Genomic DNA, 15,489 nt, shown 5'->3' on the forward strand with positions numbered 1-15,489 from the left:
GCCTGATATGGACTTGCAATGTTTTCAGGACATCCCTGTAGTATTGTCCAGTTACTGATGTGTATGCAGGTACAAGATGCTGATAAACCATTCCATGAATATCAAAGAATGAGATGACCATAACTTTCCCAGCAGAAGCAACCACTTTTGCTTTTTTGGGTGTTGGTGATGAAGGAGATTTCCACACTGAGCTTTGCTGTTTGCTCTCAGGATCAAAATGATGTAACCAAGTTTCATCAACAGTCATTACATTTGAAAGAAACTCCATATCTTCCTCTAACATCAGCTTTAGCTGCAAGCAGACCTACACGCAAATGTCCTTTTGTTCTAGAATCAAAAGTCTTGGAACCCATCGCGCACAAATACGTTGTAACTCTACCACCCTCACATCAATAATAAATATCCAAAAGTCAGACCAATATGTGGAATGAGTGGAAGTTACATTAAAATAATACATAACCTGTTGTCTTTGTTGCTGCTTGCATCTTGTCGAATTCTTCCTGCTTGTGTCTGTATATGTGCGAATGGATATGTGTGTGTGTGCGTGTGTATACCTGTCCCTTTTTCCCCCTAAGGTAAGTCTTTCCGCTCCCGGGATTGGAATGTCTCCTTACCCTCTTCCTTAAAACCCACATCCTTTTGTCTTTCCCTCTCCTTCCTTCTTTCATGATGAAGCAACCGTGGGTTGCGAAAGCTTGAATTTTGTGTGTGTGTTTGTGTTTGTTAGTGTCTCTATCAACATACCAACGCTTTCGTTAAATAAATGATTCAGGTGCATTTTCAATTTTATCGTCATTTATTTGTTCTCCACATGATATAAACAGCATTCTAAAAGACCAACTGTCCAAAGCACATCAAGGCAAAACACACTGAGAGATAACACTGAAACTGAGACAAAAGACTGAGCCCCTTCACCAGTGCTGCATTCCTTTATATACAATTTTAACAATGAATTTCAAAATAACCCGTTATTAATTTTAAACAATTTCGATGTTACAATTAAAATTTACAAAACATAAAGAAACTGATGTTACAGCCAAATAAGGTATAAAATACAATATCGAATGGCATAATTTTTGTAGTATCATCTGTAGTTTTAAATCGTCCGCCCCCAGTAGCTGAATGGTCAGCATGACGGATTGTCAATCCTCTGGGCCCGGGTTCGATTCCCGGCTGGGTCGGGGAATTTTCTCTGCCCAGGGACTGGGTGTTGTGCTGTCCTCATCATCATCTTATCATCCTCATCGACTGCAGGTCACCAAAGTGGTGTCAAATTGAAAGACCAGCACCCGGCGAACGGTCTGCCCGACGGGGGGCCCTAGCCAAACGATTAAATAAATAAATAAATGTATTTTTAAATATGAAAATCAATCTGAATTTTAATTACAATAATGTCTCTTGTATTATTTTAGTTATGTAATTAATTACAATTTGGATTTGGTTACTAACATTCAGTGACAGTACAGAACTCGTGCTTTATCTGATTACATACATAAAATTCACAAATAAGTCCTCAAATTCTGGAAATCTGAAAGTTGTGTGATGTAAACAATTGGAGAGTTAATTTGGCATGTAATTACAAAGAATATTAATTACAGAGAAGGACATAAAAATAATAACAAATGAAAATACATCACTCGGTAATAACTTTTAAGCTGTTTCTCAAGACAGTGAGGTTTTCTGTTACTGGATTTTTAGTTTATCATTTTGTTAATTAGAATCATTTATTTTTCATGCTAACATTTCTGCAGTCTCTAGTTATTTATTGCTAATCACTTATGACTTCAATTTTCTCGATCTGATATTTAATATGCATATGTACATAATTTTGTTAGTGACAACAGTCTATTGACAATCACGAGAATTTACGTCATTACAGAATATTCTATACGTGTTTACAAACAATAAAAGTTTTTTGGCAAATTGAACTGAATGTTACCTATAAAGATACACATAAAAGGCCTTAGGAAGCACTGAACGTATGATAAATACACGGATGCATATAAAAAAAGGTGATATCAGACACTTCATAAAAATCTTAGGGGAGGCTGTAGCATTATAATATGTCGTGTAATTTTTCTGTCACCAACATGTGGGTGGCACCCAATGAAATGTTCAGTATTTCAGAAAGTGATCTTAAGATAATTCATCGATCCTCTCTCACAATGACAGCAGCTGTGTTGTTTTCTTCCATGAGAGCAGTAACTGGAGCACCGGGTCCACCTTTCTTTGAAAATGATTGTCTCCCCTTTTTAAATGTTTTAATCCACCTTCGAGCTGTGCTTCAGGGAAGAACAGACTCTCCATAGGCCTCCTGTAACTTTGTATAGGCCTCAGCTGAAGATTTGTTGCACATTAAGCTAACAGAATATCTTAAGATTAAATTTTAGCGAAAACAGCCCTCATATAACTTATTTGCTGAAGAATGGTACTAATTGGCACAAAATATTACTAATCACAAAAATATACTGAGAGATTTTAGAAACTGTATACTATAATTATATTTAACTAAATCACAGATATATAATTGAGAAATATAATTTTGTATTCAATAAGTAAGTGACAATGTTAATCAGAAATATTGGTGTTCTGAAACTCCAAGTACCATTTATTAATCTCATTGAACTCATATTTTCCCATAAAGAACAACAGTATATTATATTTAATTTTATTGTTATATTCCCCACCTACTTCTCCTCTCTGGAAATACGTTGCTCTCAACTTTTCTAACTTCAGCCTTGATAAACTCATTACTGGTGTCCAGTGAGTTTACACTTCATTCACATTGGTCTCATATTTATTTCAGTGTTCTGTTTCTTCATAAATGTAACCTGTTTACGAGAAATAGTTATTTGTTTCCCAGCAATTTTTAATGTCCTTTTTTAGTTTTCAGCATGACTTAAAAGGTTTTTCACCAGTAACACTTTTGTGTATATGTGTATACCTCGTTGTGCTGATCCTCACTTAAGTAGCAATATCTCTTGTGAACTGAATGAGGCAACAGATAACGATTTCGTTGGCAGCACTTTTGCAATTTCTTGAGATTGATTGCAGACATACTTCAGAAAAACAGAATAGTAAATACTCAATTAAGTGCCTTTGCATTATCAAATGCAGCTGATTGTAGAATCCATGACGTATGTTATGTCTGCTGGTATTGTGGGCGAATGACCTTTATGTGAGATCTTATTTTTTGCTGGCACTGTTGACACATCATGTCCTCTCAGGTTTGCTGTTGCTTTTCTTCTGTTCTTCCTACAACATTTTGACAACATAACTTCTAACACAGTAACTCTGTGTACATGATGGAGCATATGATGATGATGATAAGTTATGTTGCCAAAATATTGTGCAGGAACACATGAAAAACCGGTAGCATCTGAGAGGACATCATGCAACTCACCTTTATTTTTCTGCAGCGTTATATTGTACTCGTACATTCCTTTATTTTTCAATCATGTCCTGGCATCCTTTATTTTTCTCTGTTTACATGTTTGCATTTTCCTCCATATGTTAGTTTCCATGTCTATTTTACTTCATATTTAATGCTCTTTACCACCACCACCTATCCTCCCTCTCCCCCCCCCTCCTCCTCCTCCTCCTCCTCCTCTTCCTCCCTCTCCCTTATTATTTTATTCTGTTTGTCCATATTTTGCATTTTCTGTTTAATAATAAAACATAATATGTGCTTAAATATATCTGTAGCTCTTTTTTTTTTTTTTTTTTTGAGCTAGTGCATTGTTACAAAATGTTCTGCAGCCATACCACACTTTTTCTTTAAAGTAATGCTGAACTGTGCATTCCGAGCTTTGTTTGAACAGGTTTGTCTCACCCTTTTGCTATAACTAGAGACTAAAGATAATTACGACAGTAAGAATCCAAATGCTAATTTAAACAGTGTGTGTCTCGCATGAAAATTATTTTAATCTTTGATTCATGCACTTGTGAGACTGAAAATGGTCCTAGTATTATTTTACTGAAAAGGCTAATTTACTTAATTGCTTCATTTATAGCTGGAGAACTGTGGGCGTCCGGCAATTATCACCAAGGATTTGAGCATGATCATTTATGGACGAGATGCGCGAACTGGCCCACGATCACTGAAACATTTGTTTTCTGGGCATTATCGTAATGCTGAGGCAAACCGTCTATCTGGTGTCTACGAGTTAGTGCTGAAAAGAGCATCAGAAGCAGGTAGTCCAGGTTTGTTCCCCTTTGTCCCAGATTAGACTGTAGGAATGCAGCCAGTACCTTGAACAGAGAAATAACTCTTAACAATTATATAACTGTGACCTCTGTAAGGTGAAGATTAAGCTGTTTGTGGATGAACAGTTAAATGTCTTATTAATGTTTAGAAGCACCAAATGTTGGTATTCATGACTTTAGTTTGATAATTTTTTTGAGAGAGTGATACCTATGAGATGCTGCCCAAAATGTAATGACATGTAATATGTAGGTAACATTATTTCCTCTATAGAAACAGTTACACTTAACAAGCCACCATGTGGTGTATAATAAAGAGGATGTATGTTGTCAGAATTATTTTCTTTCTTTGCATCCCATTCACAAGTGCTTATGGAAAAATAAATGAACATTTCTGCATGTAATTAATCTCTTTCATTTTATCAGTGTAATCTTTGTGTGTTATGTACACACACATTGTTTCTATGCTGATTTCAGGAAGGAGAATGAGGGTCATCCTGTTTCTGTACTGTTATAATAATACTTAAATAATAATAATAATTATTATTATTATTATTTCTTGTGGATCTATGGTAGGGTCCAAGTCTTCCAATTGGACATCACTTTGGTGACACGTATTTTCTTAACCTACCCAAGTTACCCAACTTGGGAAAAGGAACATATAGTTTAATGTAGAATCCAAATCATGGGTCATTTCAGATGAATTTCCACATCATTGAGAGACGACTGGTAGGTTAAAATGCAGACTAAAAGACCTGTGTTCCAACAGGGAGTTGATCTCATGAAGTTTTATACTTTACAGCTATACCAGCAGGTCTGACATTATGTACTTTCTCCATCAAGGGAATTGTGTACTGTTTAGTTCAGAGCACATAACCATAGAGCAGAAATATTTATGAAGTCACCAAGATACATTGTCTCTAAAGCCACATGATTTGAGTAAGGTGCAGCTTTTGCCTATGAGTGCCCTGCAAGTTTTGAATGTGATTGCATTGTTAGCACAAGCAGATCTCATTCAGAAGCATTGTTGATTTTGTACACACATTTCATAGGCACCATAACAATTTGCATTTGATATTTAGAATGAACTTGGTTTAAAGCAGTGACGAAATGAATCCAAGGTCATTCACTTGTTTGTGACAATTGTCACAGCTTAGAGACCACTGTTCCGTTTGTTATAGGAAAGGAAAGAATAGGCAAAACTGTATTTTAGGTTTTATTCCACATTTCATTTTATTTCCAATTCTCTGTTTTAATAAAATACTCTGTGGCAGCATTGAAAAATGGCTTCCTAGTGTTGCCAAAGTGAATGTGTTCTAACAAACATTTAATTTGAAGCTATATGTATGCAGCAGATTAGTGATTTGTCACATTTTGAAATTTTCTGGTTCGATGTTTTTAACATTCATTCATCCTTAGCAAAACTAAAATCTCCAACTTATAGGTACTAGGACTATAGATTCCTATTGTAATTACTTTAAAATAAGCACAGTGGTTTGGAGGCCTATGTTCTCTGTCATGAATAAATCATACATGCAGGCAAAAATTGCTCAAATGTTTATACATTTTACAGATCGACTGGCAGGACACTCCAACACTACAATGTAGCACTTGTATCTTACATACATGGCCATATTGTCATATAAATCAATCCTTTAAGTCTTTATTAGACTGTGCCTTGATATTTGTAACATGTAGAGCCCCACTTATTAGTATGATAACCACAATTAGATATCTGGATTATTTACCTATGAAAAGTAACTTTTATTGCTTTGATATATTCTGACTTGCATGCATAGCAGCAACATTTATTTACCAGTGCTGTTACTACTATATAAATGTGTAAAAACAGGACAAATAATTGTCATATTAAAGTTTTGCTCTTAGTGCAAAATGTAAACAAACAGCACATTGATGATGTATGACATTTCTGGTTTGATGAACACACAGAGTTAACAAATGCTAAAATGTTTCATGCAGTCAAAGCTAAAACTTTATCTGTGAGATGTAGTGAGTGTTGTCTGTGAAGGATCCAGTTGTGCGATATGTACTGTTGATCAAATGTGTTCAGGCCGTTATATCTGAGTCTTCTTCATAGTACCCATGCAGTGTTTAAAGAAGGGAACAGTAGTAACTTTTAAGCAAAGGAATTTCACATCTTGCAGTCTCAAGTCTGGACAGGAAGCATGTTACTGAATGACTTTGACTTAGTCACTAATTTAACATGTGAACATTGTAGGAAAAGACAGAGTGCTACTTACGGTAAAGAAGACACATTATGTTGCAAACGGGCACAAGTAAAAGACACTTACATAAAGCTTTTTGCCACAGTCTTCATCAGTAAAAGAGAGTCAAACACTATTTGTACACACAAGCAAGCGCACACCTCATGCGCACATGGGCTGAGATGCTAGAGTTGCTGATCATATGTGCATGAGGTGTGTGCTTGCTTGTATGTATGGATGGTGTGTGTCTCTCTTTTGCTGATGTAAGCTGTTGCTGAAAGCTTTATCTAAGTGTCTTTTAATTGTGCCTGTGTGCAACGTAATGTGTCTTCTTTATGGTAAGTAGCAATCTGTCTTTTTGTACATTGTTGGAGTGTCCATTGTTTAATTTCACACGCGATTCAGAGGAGGGTTCCTTTGATGGATCAGTACACTTAGAAGAAATCTTAAGTTCACTTAAGGCTCTCAATGCCCTCACCATCTTTCTCTCAATTTAATTGGATTTCTACATGTTTGCAGTCTTGTGACTTCATTTATATCTGTAGGTCTGCTTTCTCTGCTTACACATCAGATCTTAAGAAAAGCCATTCCAGTATCAATAGTAAAATATATATGCCGATAAATTTACCACACATAATCTACAGTCATTCTCCAACTAAGTGCTTTTTTTCTAGGCATCTGTACTGACTTTCATCTTATAAAAAATTTCTTTCGCTTCTTCTTTCTGTTGATGAGACTGGTGTGATCATGAAATGATAAAAATTTTCAAATTCTGATTGCAGTTGCCCTTTGAAAATAAAAACGTGATTGCACATAAATGTTCTCATTTTAACATTACAGTTTCTGAATACCATATTCAATATGACATTTAAGTGATTCCATCATGCCTAAATAAGTTAGATTAGATTTGATGTTGTTATGGTCTCCTGTTTCTTGAAAATATGAAAATGAACTAGAAACTAATCATTCTTAAAACTTTCAGAGTAGCTGAATAGTGGTTTTGACAAACCATTTTTTTAAACCTATTAGTTAGCATGGTGAATACACATAAGTGTGTAGATAATGCCATTGATCGATGACTACATGTAGTTTTGGGTAGCATCCCATAACAAACAAATAAAAATTAGAATTATAGTGGTGGGGGTATGTAATTTGCCTCTATGTTTGTCTGTAGCCTGTATTCTTACTCTGTTGCTAACTTTTCTTTAGAAGGAAATGCTGAGCAAGTTCCCTCAAACCAGAAAAGCAGATCTCACACATAAGACTGTGAGTAGCATGAGGCATCCTCTTAAACTCAAGTCTACTGGCAACACTTAAACTGGTCAAAGACTGGCTGCTTTTAGTTTAGATGTCCCATACCTTTTTAACAGTAGTACTGGTTTGATGTAGTTATCTTTGTCTAGTGTGTAGAGCAATGTATTAATATTTAGCACTTCTATAGTTAAGTATCAACAGCTTTTAAATAGACGTTGATTGTGTGTTGAATTTTTAAGATTTGCAATATTATTATTCCTCAATCACAAATAAAAGCTCCATTACTTAATTGTCTATTTATTATGTGGCGTTAATACATTATGTTTCATGCAAACAGATAGTGTAGTTAGGCAGTAAATTTACATACATCAGAAACCTCTGACAGCATTTCACACTTGTATGCACTTCACATAATATATGATGTAAACTGGAGTAAAATTCTTCTGTTGAGTGGAAAATACTGATTATGCTATCACTGGAAAATGAAATATGAAGACCTCTAAGGATGTACTATAGAAGCACCTTAGTTGCTTGAGGTACTGATAGAGGGCAGTCTTGTGTTATGACAGAGCAGTGAAAGGGTCATGTTGTTGTATCTTACAAATTCACATATGCATCGAAGAGGCCATTGGTGAATAATTCGAGCTGAACAGCTAGCAGGGGATTTTAGAAAAAAAAATGGAGTTATGTAATTATCATATTGTTCCATCAACATAATCTCTCTCCAATTCTGTGGCCTTATGCCACCGTAATGTGAGATCCGATATGTTTTCATTTTACCACTGCACAGGCCTGTCTGTCAGCCAAGTTCTCTCTGTGTTGATAACTTTCCCATTATGGCTGTGGTCTTAGGTTCCTTTTCTCCATGATAAATCTGTTTGCATTTTTGTGGCCATGAATATACTATAGTCGTTTCTCTGGTTTTCCAGAAGTTTCACAATAGACTTAAGAGTTGTTTGTTCAGCCATGAGGGAGGACATCAAACAGAATAAACCCTTCAGAGTTCCTGAAGCCTGTAACCATGTCTTTACCAGCTGAGATTACTCTTTTGAATTATGTTTTTGAAGGAGATTTTGTGTGGTGCTACTCCATGGATTGCCTTTTTGTTTCGGGCTGAAACTGGCAAATCCATGTTTCATTGCCTGTGACAATTTTTGACAAGAAATTATCACCATCAGCCATATAATGAGCAAATAATTTGGCACAGATGTTCTTTCTTTTTGGCATGCGAGTGTGCATCACTACCTGCAGAGATGTCAAACTGAGCACTGGGTTGCTTGATTGTTAGTCATTGATTGCCTCAAATAAGAGTTTCTCACCTGCATGGGGCCAGTCTGCACATGGAAGATCAGAGAAGATTTTCTTCTCCTTATTCTGTTGACAGTACACACTTCAGCCAGCGACTTACTGTGCTTTGATCCACTGTGTGATATCTGTATGCATTCTGTAAAAGCTTCTGAATATTTGTGATGGTCAGGTCTTCCACCAATGTACCTCAGTTGCAGATGCCATTTTGAAAACTGGTTATAGTGCTGCCATCTGCCAAGAATTACTGGAAATACATGAGATGATGTGGAAATGTTTAAGGATGTCGCAAACAAAATTACAATTGCTTTGAACCAAAATTGGTTGAGAAATAAAGTGTGTTGTATTACTTTTTGTGCCAAAATTGGCTGAGGAAAAAATGTGTTGTTTACTTATTGAATGCCTCTCGTACAACATTGATGGAATCTGGATTTCAGAGACATTACAAACTAACTCAAGTTTTCACAGATACACTATGTGATCAAAAGTATTCGGAAACCTGGCTGCAAATGACTTACAAGTCCGTGGCGCCCTCCATCAGGAATGCTGCAATTCAGTTTAGTGTTGGCCCACTCTTAGCCTTGATGACAACTTCCACACTCGCAGGCATACATTCAATCAGGTGCTGGAAGGTTTCTTGGGGAATGGCAGTCCATTCTTCACGGAGTGCTGCTCTGAGGAGAGGTATCAATGTTAGTCGATAGGCCTGTCACAAAGTCAGTGTTCCAAAACATCCCAAAGGTGTTCTATAGGATTCAGGTCAGGACTCTGTGCAGGCCAGTCCATTACAATGACATTATTATCGTGTAACCACTCTGCTGCAGGCCATGCATTATGAATAGTTGCTCGATCATGTTGAAAGATGCAATCACCATCCCTGAATTGCTCTTCAACAGTGGGAAGCAAGAAGGTACTTAAAACATGATAGTGCCATGCAAAACAGCAGGGGGTGCAAGCCCCCTCCATGAAAAACATGACCACACCCTAACATCACCACCTCCGAATTTTACAGTTGACAGAACACACACTGGCAGATGATGTTCACTGGGCGTTCACCATACCCACACCCTGCCATCGGATCGCCACATTGTGTACCGTGATTCGTCACTCCACACAATGTTTTCCACTGTTCAGTCATCCAGTGTTTACACTCCTTACGCCAAATGAGGTGTCCTTTGGCATTTACCAGCGTGATGTGTGGCTTTGAGCAGCTGCTCGACCATGAAATCCAAGTTTTCTCACCTCCCGCCTAACTGTCATAGTATTTGCAGTAGATCCTGGATGCAGTTCAGAATTCCTGTGTGATGGTCTGGATAGATGTCTGCATATTACACATTAGGACCCTCTTCAACTCTCGGCGGTCTCTGTCAGTCAACAGACGAGATCAGCCTGTATGCTTTTGTGCTGTATGTGTCCCTTCACATTTCCACTTCATTATCACATCAGAAACAGTGGACCTAGGGATTTTTAGAAATGTGGAAATCTCATGTACAGATGTATGACACAAGTGACACCCAATCACCTGACCACATTCGAAGTCTATGAGTTCCACAGAGTGCCCCATTCTGCTCACTCATGATGCCTAATGACTACTGAGGTTACTGATATGGAGTACCTGGCAGTAGGTGGCAGCAAAATGCATCTAATATGAAAAATGTATATTTTTGGGGTGTCTGGATAATTTTGATCACACAGTGTATGGCTATAGTGTGGCAAGAAAGTGTGATTCTAAAGTTTGTTGATATAATTCTATATCAGAAGCTATGAGTTCACTAAACAACATGTTCTCTGTTCTTCAGTCTTTTTGAATGAAGAAGCTAGGAGACAAAGTACCCCAAACAGTTGTGTGCCACAAGGATCAGTTCTGGCTTCCATTCTCTTTAATTTCAATGTACACAACATGCCAGCTACAAATTCCAACAATGCTCTGGCATTAATATGTCAGAACAAAGACATCAAGCACTGCAGGAGTACATTTTCATGTCAACTCACTGTATTGAATGAGTACTTTTCCAAATGGAGAATCCAGCCAGACCCAGATTATATGGAGGTTCCACTTGTAATTAAGAGAGGCACACAATAATTTCCCATTCTGTAATTACCTTGGTGTCACCTTTGATCAGGTACTGTAATTTAAGCAGCACTCCACCAGCCTATTGAAGAAGCTTGGCTGAAGAGTGAATCTACTCACAAAAAGTAGATGAAAACAACCAGGAAGCTAATTCAGATACAATAATTAATTCTGCTATTTCACTTATATACACAAGCACCATTTCTGTCATTCTCACATCAGCTCCCATTTCACCAACCAGCACAGGTATCAACAGTCCTTCCTTCTCACCCCTGACCTTGGATTCTAATTCTGTAACTCTTCCCTTTTCTTACATTTCACCAGTCCTTTTCCTTCATCTCTCTTCATTTCTCGTCAGCCCTTCTGCCAGAATGAGCCATTGGCTGTGAATGGTTGGACATATCCCCATATTTTATATTTCTCCTGCCACCACTGTGTGACTATATACTTCTAAGGTTACAAGTGTACTCTTAAATATATTCATTGTCTCCCCTGACAAAAATGATTAGCAGTTGTTTCTTGTTTTGACAAAATGTGAGACAGGATTGGATGGTGCCTGGCCCAGTCTTTCTTATCAGTATCATCTTTTGACCAGTTGTAGTAATATTTGCAAGTAGTGTGACACGTGACACATCTCTCATATCTAGGCATGACAGCAGGAGTCTATTGTAATTAGATGAGGAGAAACATGATTGTAAAAGGGTTACCAAATGCCATGTGAATGTATGACTGTGATTATGATTGTATACAGAATGTCCTAGGAGGAATGGTCAATATTCAGGGATATGACAGGAATGATCATTCAAGCCAAAAAGGTCTAGTAACCATCGGCTCTAAAACGCATACCTTAAGAGCTATGAGCTTAGTGCGAAACATGTCTCTTCTACTGAGAAGGTGTTCATAGATCTTAATTTATGCATTTTAGACCCAGTGTGCAGATATCCACCACATACTGTCTCAATGAAGGAAGAATATTTTCCTATAATGAAGGAAATTGTCAGCTATGCTGATATTGATAACAAGTCGCTTTGTCAATATGTTATTGACAGTGTAAGGGAAAAACAAGGTATTATGAGAGAGATTTGTAAAGTCATTGCCAAAAAGAAATAACAAAACTTACAGCAATGAAAATTTAAACTCCAGTAAGAAAGATGCTAAAGACACAAATAACAGGAATACTAAAATTGCAGCTTGGGATCCAAACAAAAAATGTTTCAGTTGTGGTGCCAGTGGTCATGGACCAAGTGATTGCAACCACAATCACAAGAACAAGGGAAAATGGCAGTTCTGTTGCAACAGGTTTAGTCTTATCTCATCTGAATGCATGAAGTTTTAGTTGTTGGAGAAATACCTGGTGTATTTACTAGATATATATTTTAAAATTGTAATGCACCATGCTGCATTCCAAAAGACTATGGAGAGGAAGGACTTGTCACCAAGAATAGCAAAATGGGCCTTAGTCATGGAAGATCATTACTGTACCATTGAACACCAATCTGATTCTAGGTTGAAACATATAGATGCCTTAAGCCATTGTGTGAATGTACTGTTTGGTTTTGCAGGTAGTTTGATAGCTAGAATCAGGAGATCTCAAGAGAATTATGATGATTTAGCAGCAATCAAGAGCATTCTCAAAAATCAGCCCTATGAAAACTTTTTAACGAGAAACAGAATTCTTTTCAAGTTCTGTGACAGAAGAGAGACTTTAGTGGTTCATGCAATATTCATTGTGAAATCATCTAGCTTGTGCAGTTAAGCAAACTGAAGAGGAGGTAAAACAAGATTATTATATAACAGATTTGACTGGAAATATGAAAAGAGTTATTTCTAATTGTGTGAAATGTTTAATTGTTAGTAAGAAATCAGGAAAGAAGGAAAGTTTCCTTCATCCCTTATTCAAAGAAAGTGAGCCAGTATTTGCTTATCACATGGATCATATTGGATCACTTAAATCAACGCACAAAATATACAAGTACATTCTAAGTATTATTGATGCACTTACTAAGTTCACCTGGCTGTATGCTTTAAAGAGTACAAAATCAACAGAAGCAATTAGAGAAAACTAATTTTGGGAATCCAGTCTAAGTAACTACTGATAGAGGAACTTGCTGTACTTCACAAGAATTTTAGGAGCACTGCATTACAGCAGGAACTGAACACATTTTAATAACGACAGGACTACCTACAACTAATGGACAGGTTGAGAGGATCAATTCTATTTTTGGTTAAAATCATTGCTAAACTTAGTATTGATAGCTATAATGAACAGTATAATGGTAACATCAGTTCAGTATGCCATAAATTCAGCATACCACAGAACACCATTTGAATCTTTGATAGGAGTTGAGATGCACAGACAGACTGAACTTCACATTAGCAAAAGTATTAGAGGAAGAAATTAGTAATTCATTTGAAGAGAGATCAGAAAACTGAAAGAACATGCTAAGCTGAAAATTGTCAAGGTGCAAGAAGAAAACTGTGCTAGCTTCATCCATTGTCAGAAGAAAGCTTCCAAGTACAAAATTCATGATCTGGTGGTAATAAAACATACACAAACTGAAACACCATTAAAGATGAAGGCCAAGAATCTAGGTCCCTATTGAGTTACAAAAGTTAAAACAAATGATACCTATGATGTACGCTGAGAAGTTGACAACCACGCGAGGGTCCCAGGACTACAACTACATGTGCTGAATTCATGCAACCTTGGACAAGTGACTTCTCATCATCCACATTGGATGATTGTCAGGATGACTTAATGTGGGATTTGGATGGGGCATTTAAGGGTTTCCCTGCCAACATGACTGGTGACTGCTGGAGATGCTGAATATTGGACAGTAATCCTGTATCTTTTTGACAGTTCAGTTTTAAAGTTTGAAACCAGGAGACTAATAAATAGTTCTTCATGACAGTGGACACCATTTTTCCTACCAACCATCAGTGCTCAATATAAAGTTAGCAGAAGAGAAACCCCTGCCATAGCTAAATGAAAGTGGCCTGTTTGCACTCTAGCTACAACTCTTCACACTACAATATCTCTAAAAGAAAATCACAACACAACACATGAGAAACAATAACAATCATTTATTGTAATTAGATTCATCAAAATATTCTCAGGTTTGGCTTCCAGAGGTGTGGCATGGTGTAATGTTTTGCAGCTAAGCCAACCTAACACAGTATATGATTACTAACTAATCTAATTGAAGTTCAGTATTAGAGAGTTCAAGTTCAGGCTGTCAGTAGCTCTCTGTAATTATCTGACAACTAACATAATCAGCACTGTAGATGCCTTGTAGGCAACTGTAGAACTGAAGAACTGCTGGAACTGGGCAATAACTGCAGGATAACTGGCTGAGTGTCAGTGTGTGGTCATTTAAAGAATGCACTCAGCATATGAATGTCATCGTGTGAAGTATTTGGTGGATTCATCTAACAGTTCCAGGTTTCAGCTATCTCTGTGGTGAGAGACCTAACTATTGGTGGAGGAATGGCCTATTTCAATGTCCTGTTGGAATCAGAAAGTAGTTCTTGGTGTGAATGCAACCTAGGAGACAACTGGCTATACCACTTGTGTGGTGCCATATTGTTACTGTCTGGTGTGAGGTGTCCTCTGAAGATAATGCTGTGTATCACATCTGGCGGAGACACAGCTACAACACATTTATGTGAACTTAATGTATAAGTCACTTCATTAATTATCTAAATTGAAGGTGGAGAGGGAGAAAGGAAAGGAAAGGGAAGGAATTAATTATATCAGCTGCATCGGGACTTTATGTGTGGAATCAGCAGTGATGAGTGAAAATGTGTGTCGGACCAGACCTGAAACCCGAGAACTCCTGGTTACGAGGCAGGCACCACCTGTACACACTCCCCCACTGACCCACATAATAGCACCTATCTACATTTCCCATCCATTTTCTCCATGCTCGCTAATTTTCGACTCCCGCTGGAGGTCAAACATAAATGTACATCTGCACTGAAGGTTGTGGATTCATTGCCCATTGAGGTGAATCAATTAAGTGTTAATTTTTAATTAACTGTAGGTCAATTTGTAGTGTAAGAACATAGCACAGCCCAAAAAGATGCCACTTCGGACTTTTAATAATGTAGGAATTTTTTATGCTCCATTATTGTGCTGGGATAAAAGATGTGGGACTTGTCTTTCTTGAATTCATTGTAAGTTTTTAAAGCATTCTAAAAAAATTATTATTTGGTAATCTTTAGGGTTTTTAGTGTCAGCACATATGCAACTGAAAATTGTGATATGTTGTTACCCAGATGCACTTCACTTCTTTTCTACAAAAGTGTCATAAGTGTCATGAAATAATATTATGGTTATAAACATACCTCTATTATTGCACATACCCAATCATATATTCATAATATTAGTTGCTTGCATACAAGCTCTATGGCTTGTTAATTTTTTTGATA

General features: G+C 37.0%; 1 protein-coding gene across 1 annotated transcript in view; it reads left to right on the plus strand.

The window, feature by feature from the left end:
* Positions 1-15,489, plus strand: part of LOC126236107 (kinesin-like protein unc-104) — a 387,080-nt gene that overhangs the window by 349,532 nt on the left and 22,059 nt on the right. The window contains exon 28 of the mRNA XM_049945175.1: positions 4,014-4,203. Within this exon, the coding sequence (XP_049801132.1) occupies positions 4,014-4,203 (190 nt within the window). The remainder of the gene's footprint in view (positions 1-4,013; positions 4,204-15,489) is intronic.

This window comes from Schistocerca nitens, chromosome 2, assembly GCF_023898315.1.
Source record: "Schistocerca nitens isolate TAMUIC-IGC-003100 chromosome 2, iqSchNite1.1, whole genome shotgun sequence".
Lineage (NCBI taxonomy): Eukaryota > Metazoa > Arthropoda > Insecta > Orthoptera > Acrididae > Schistocerca > Schistocerca nitens.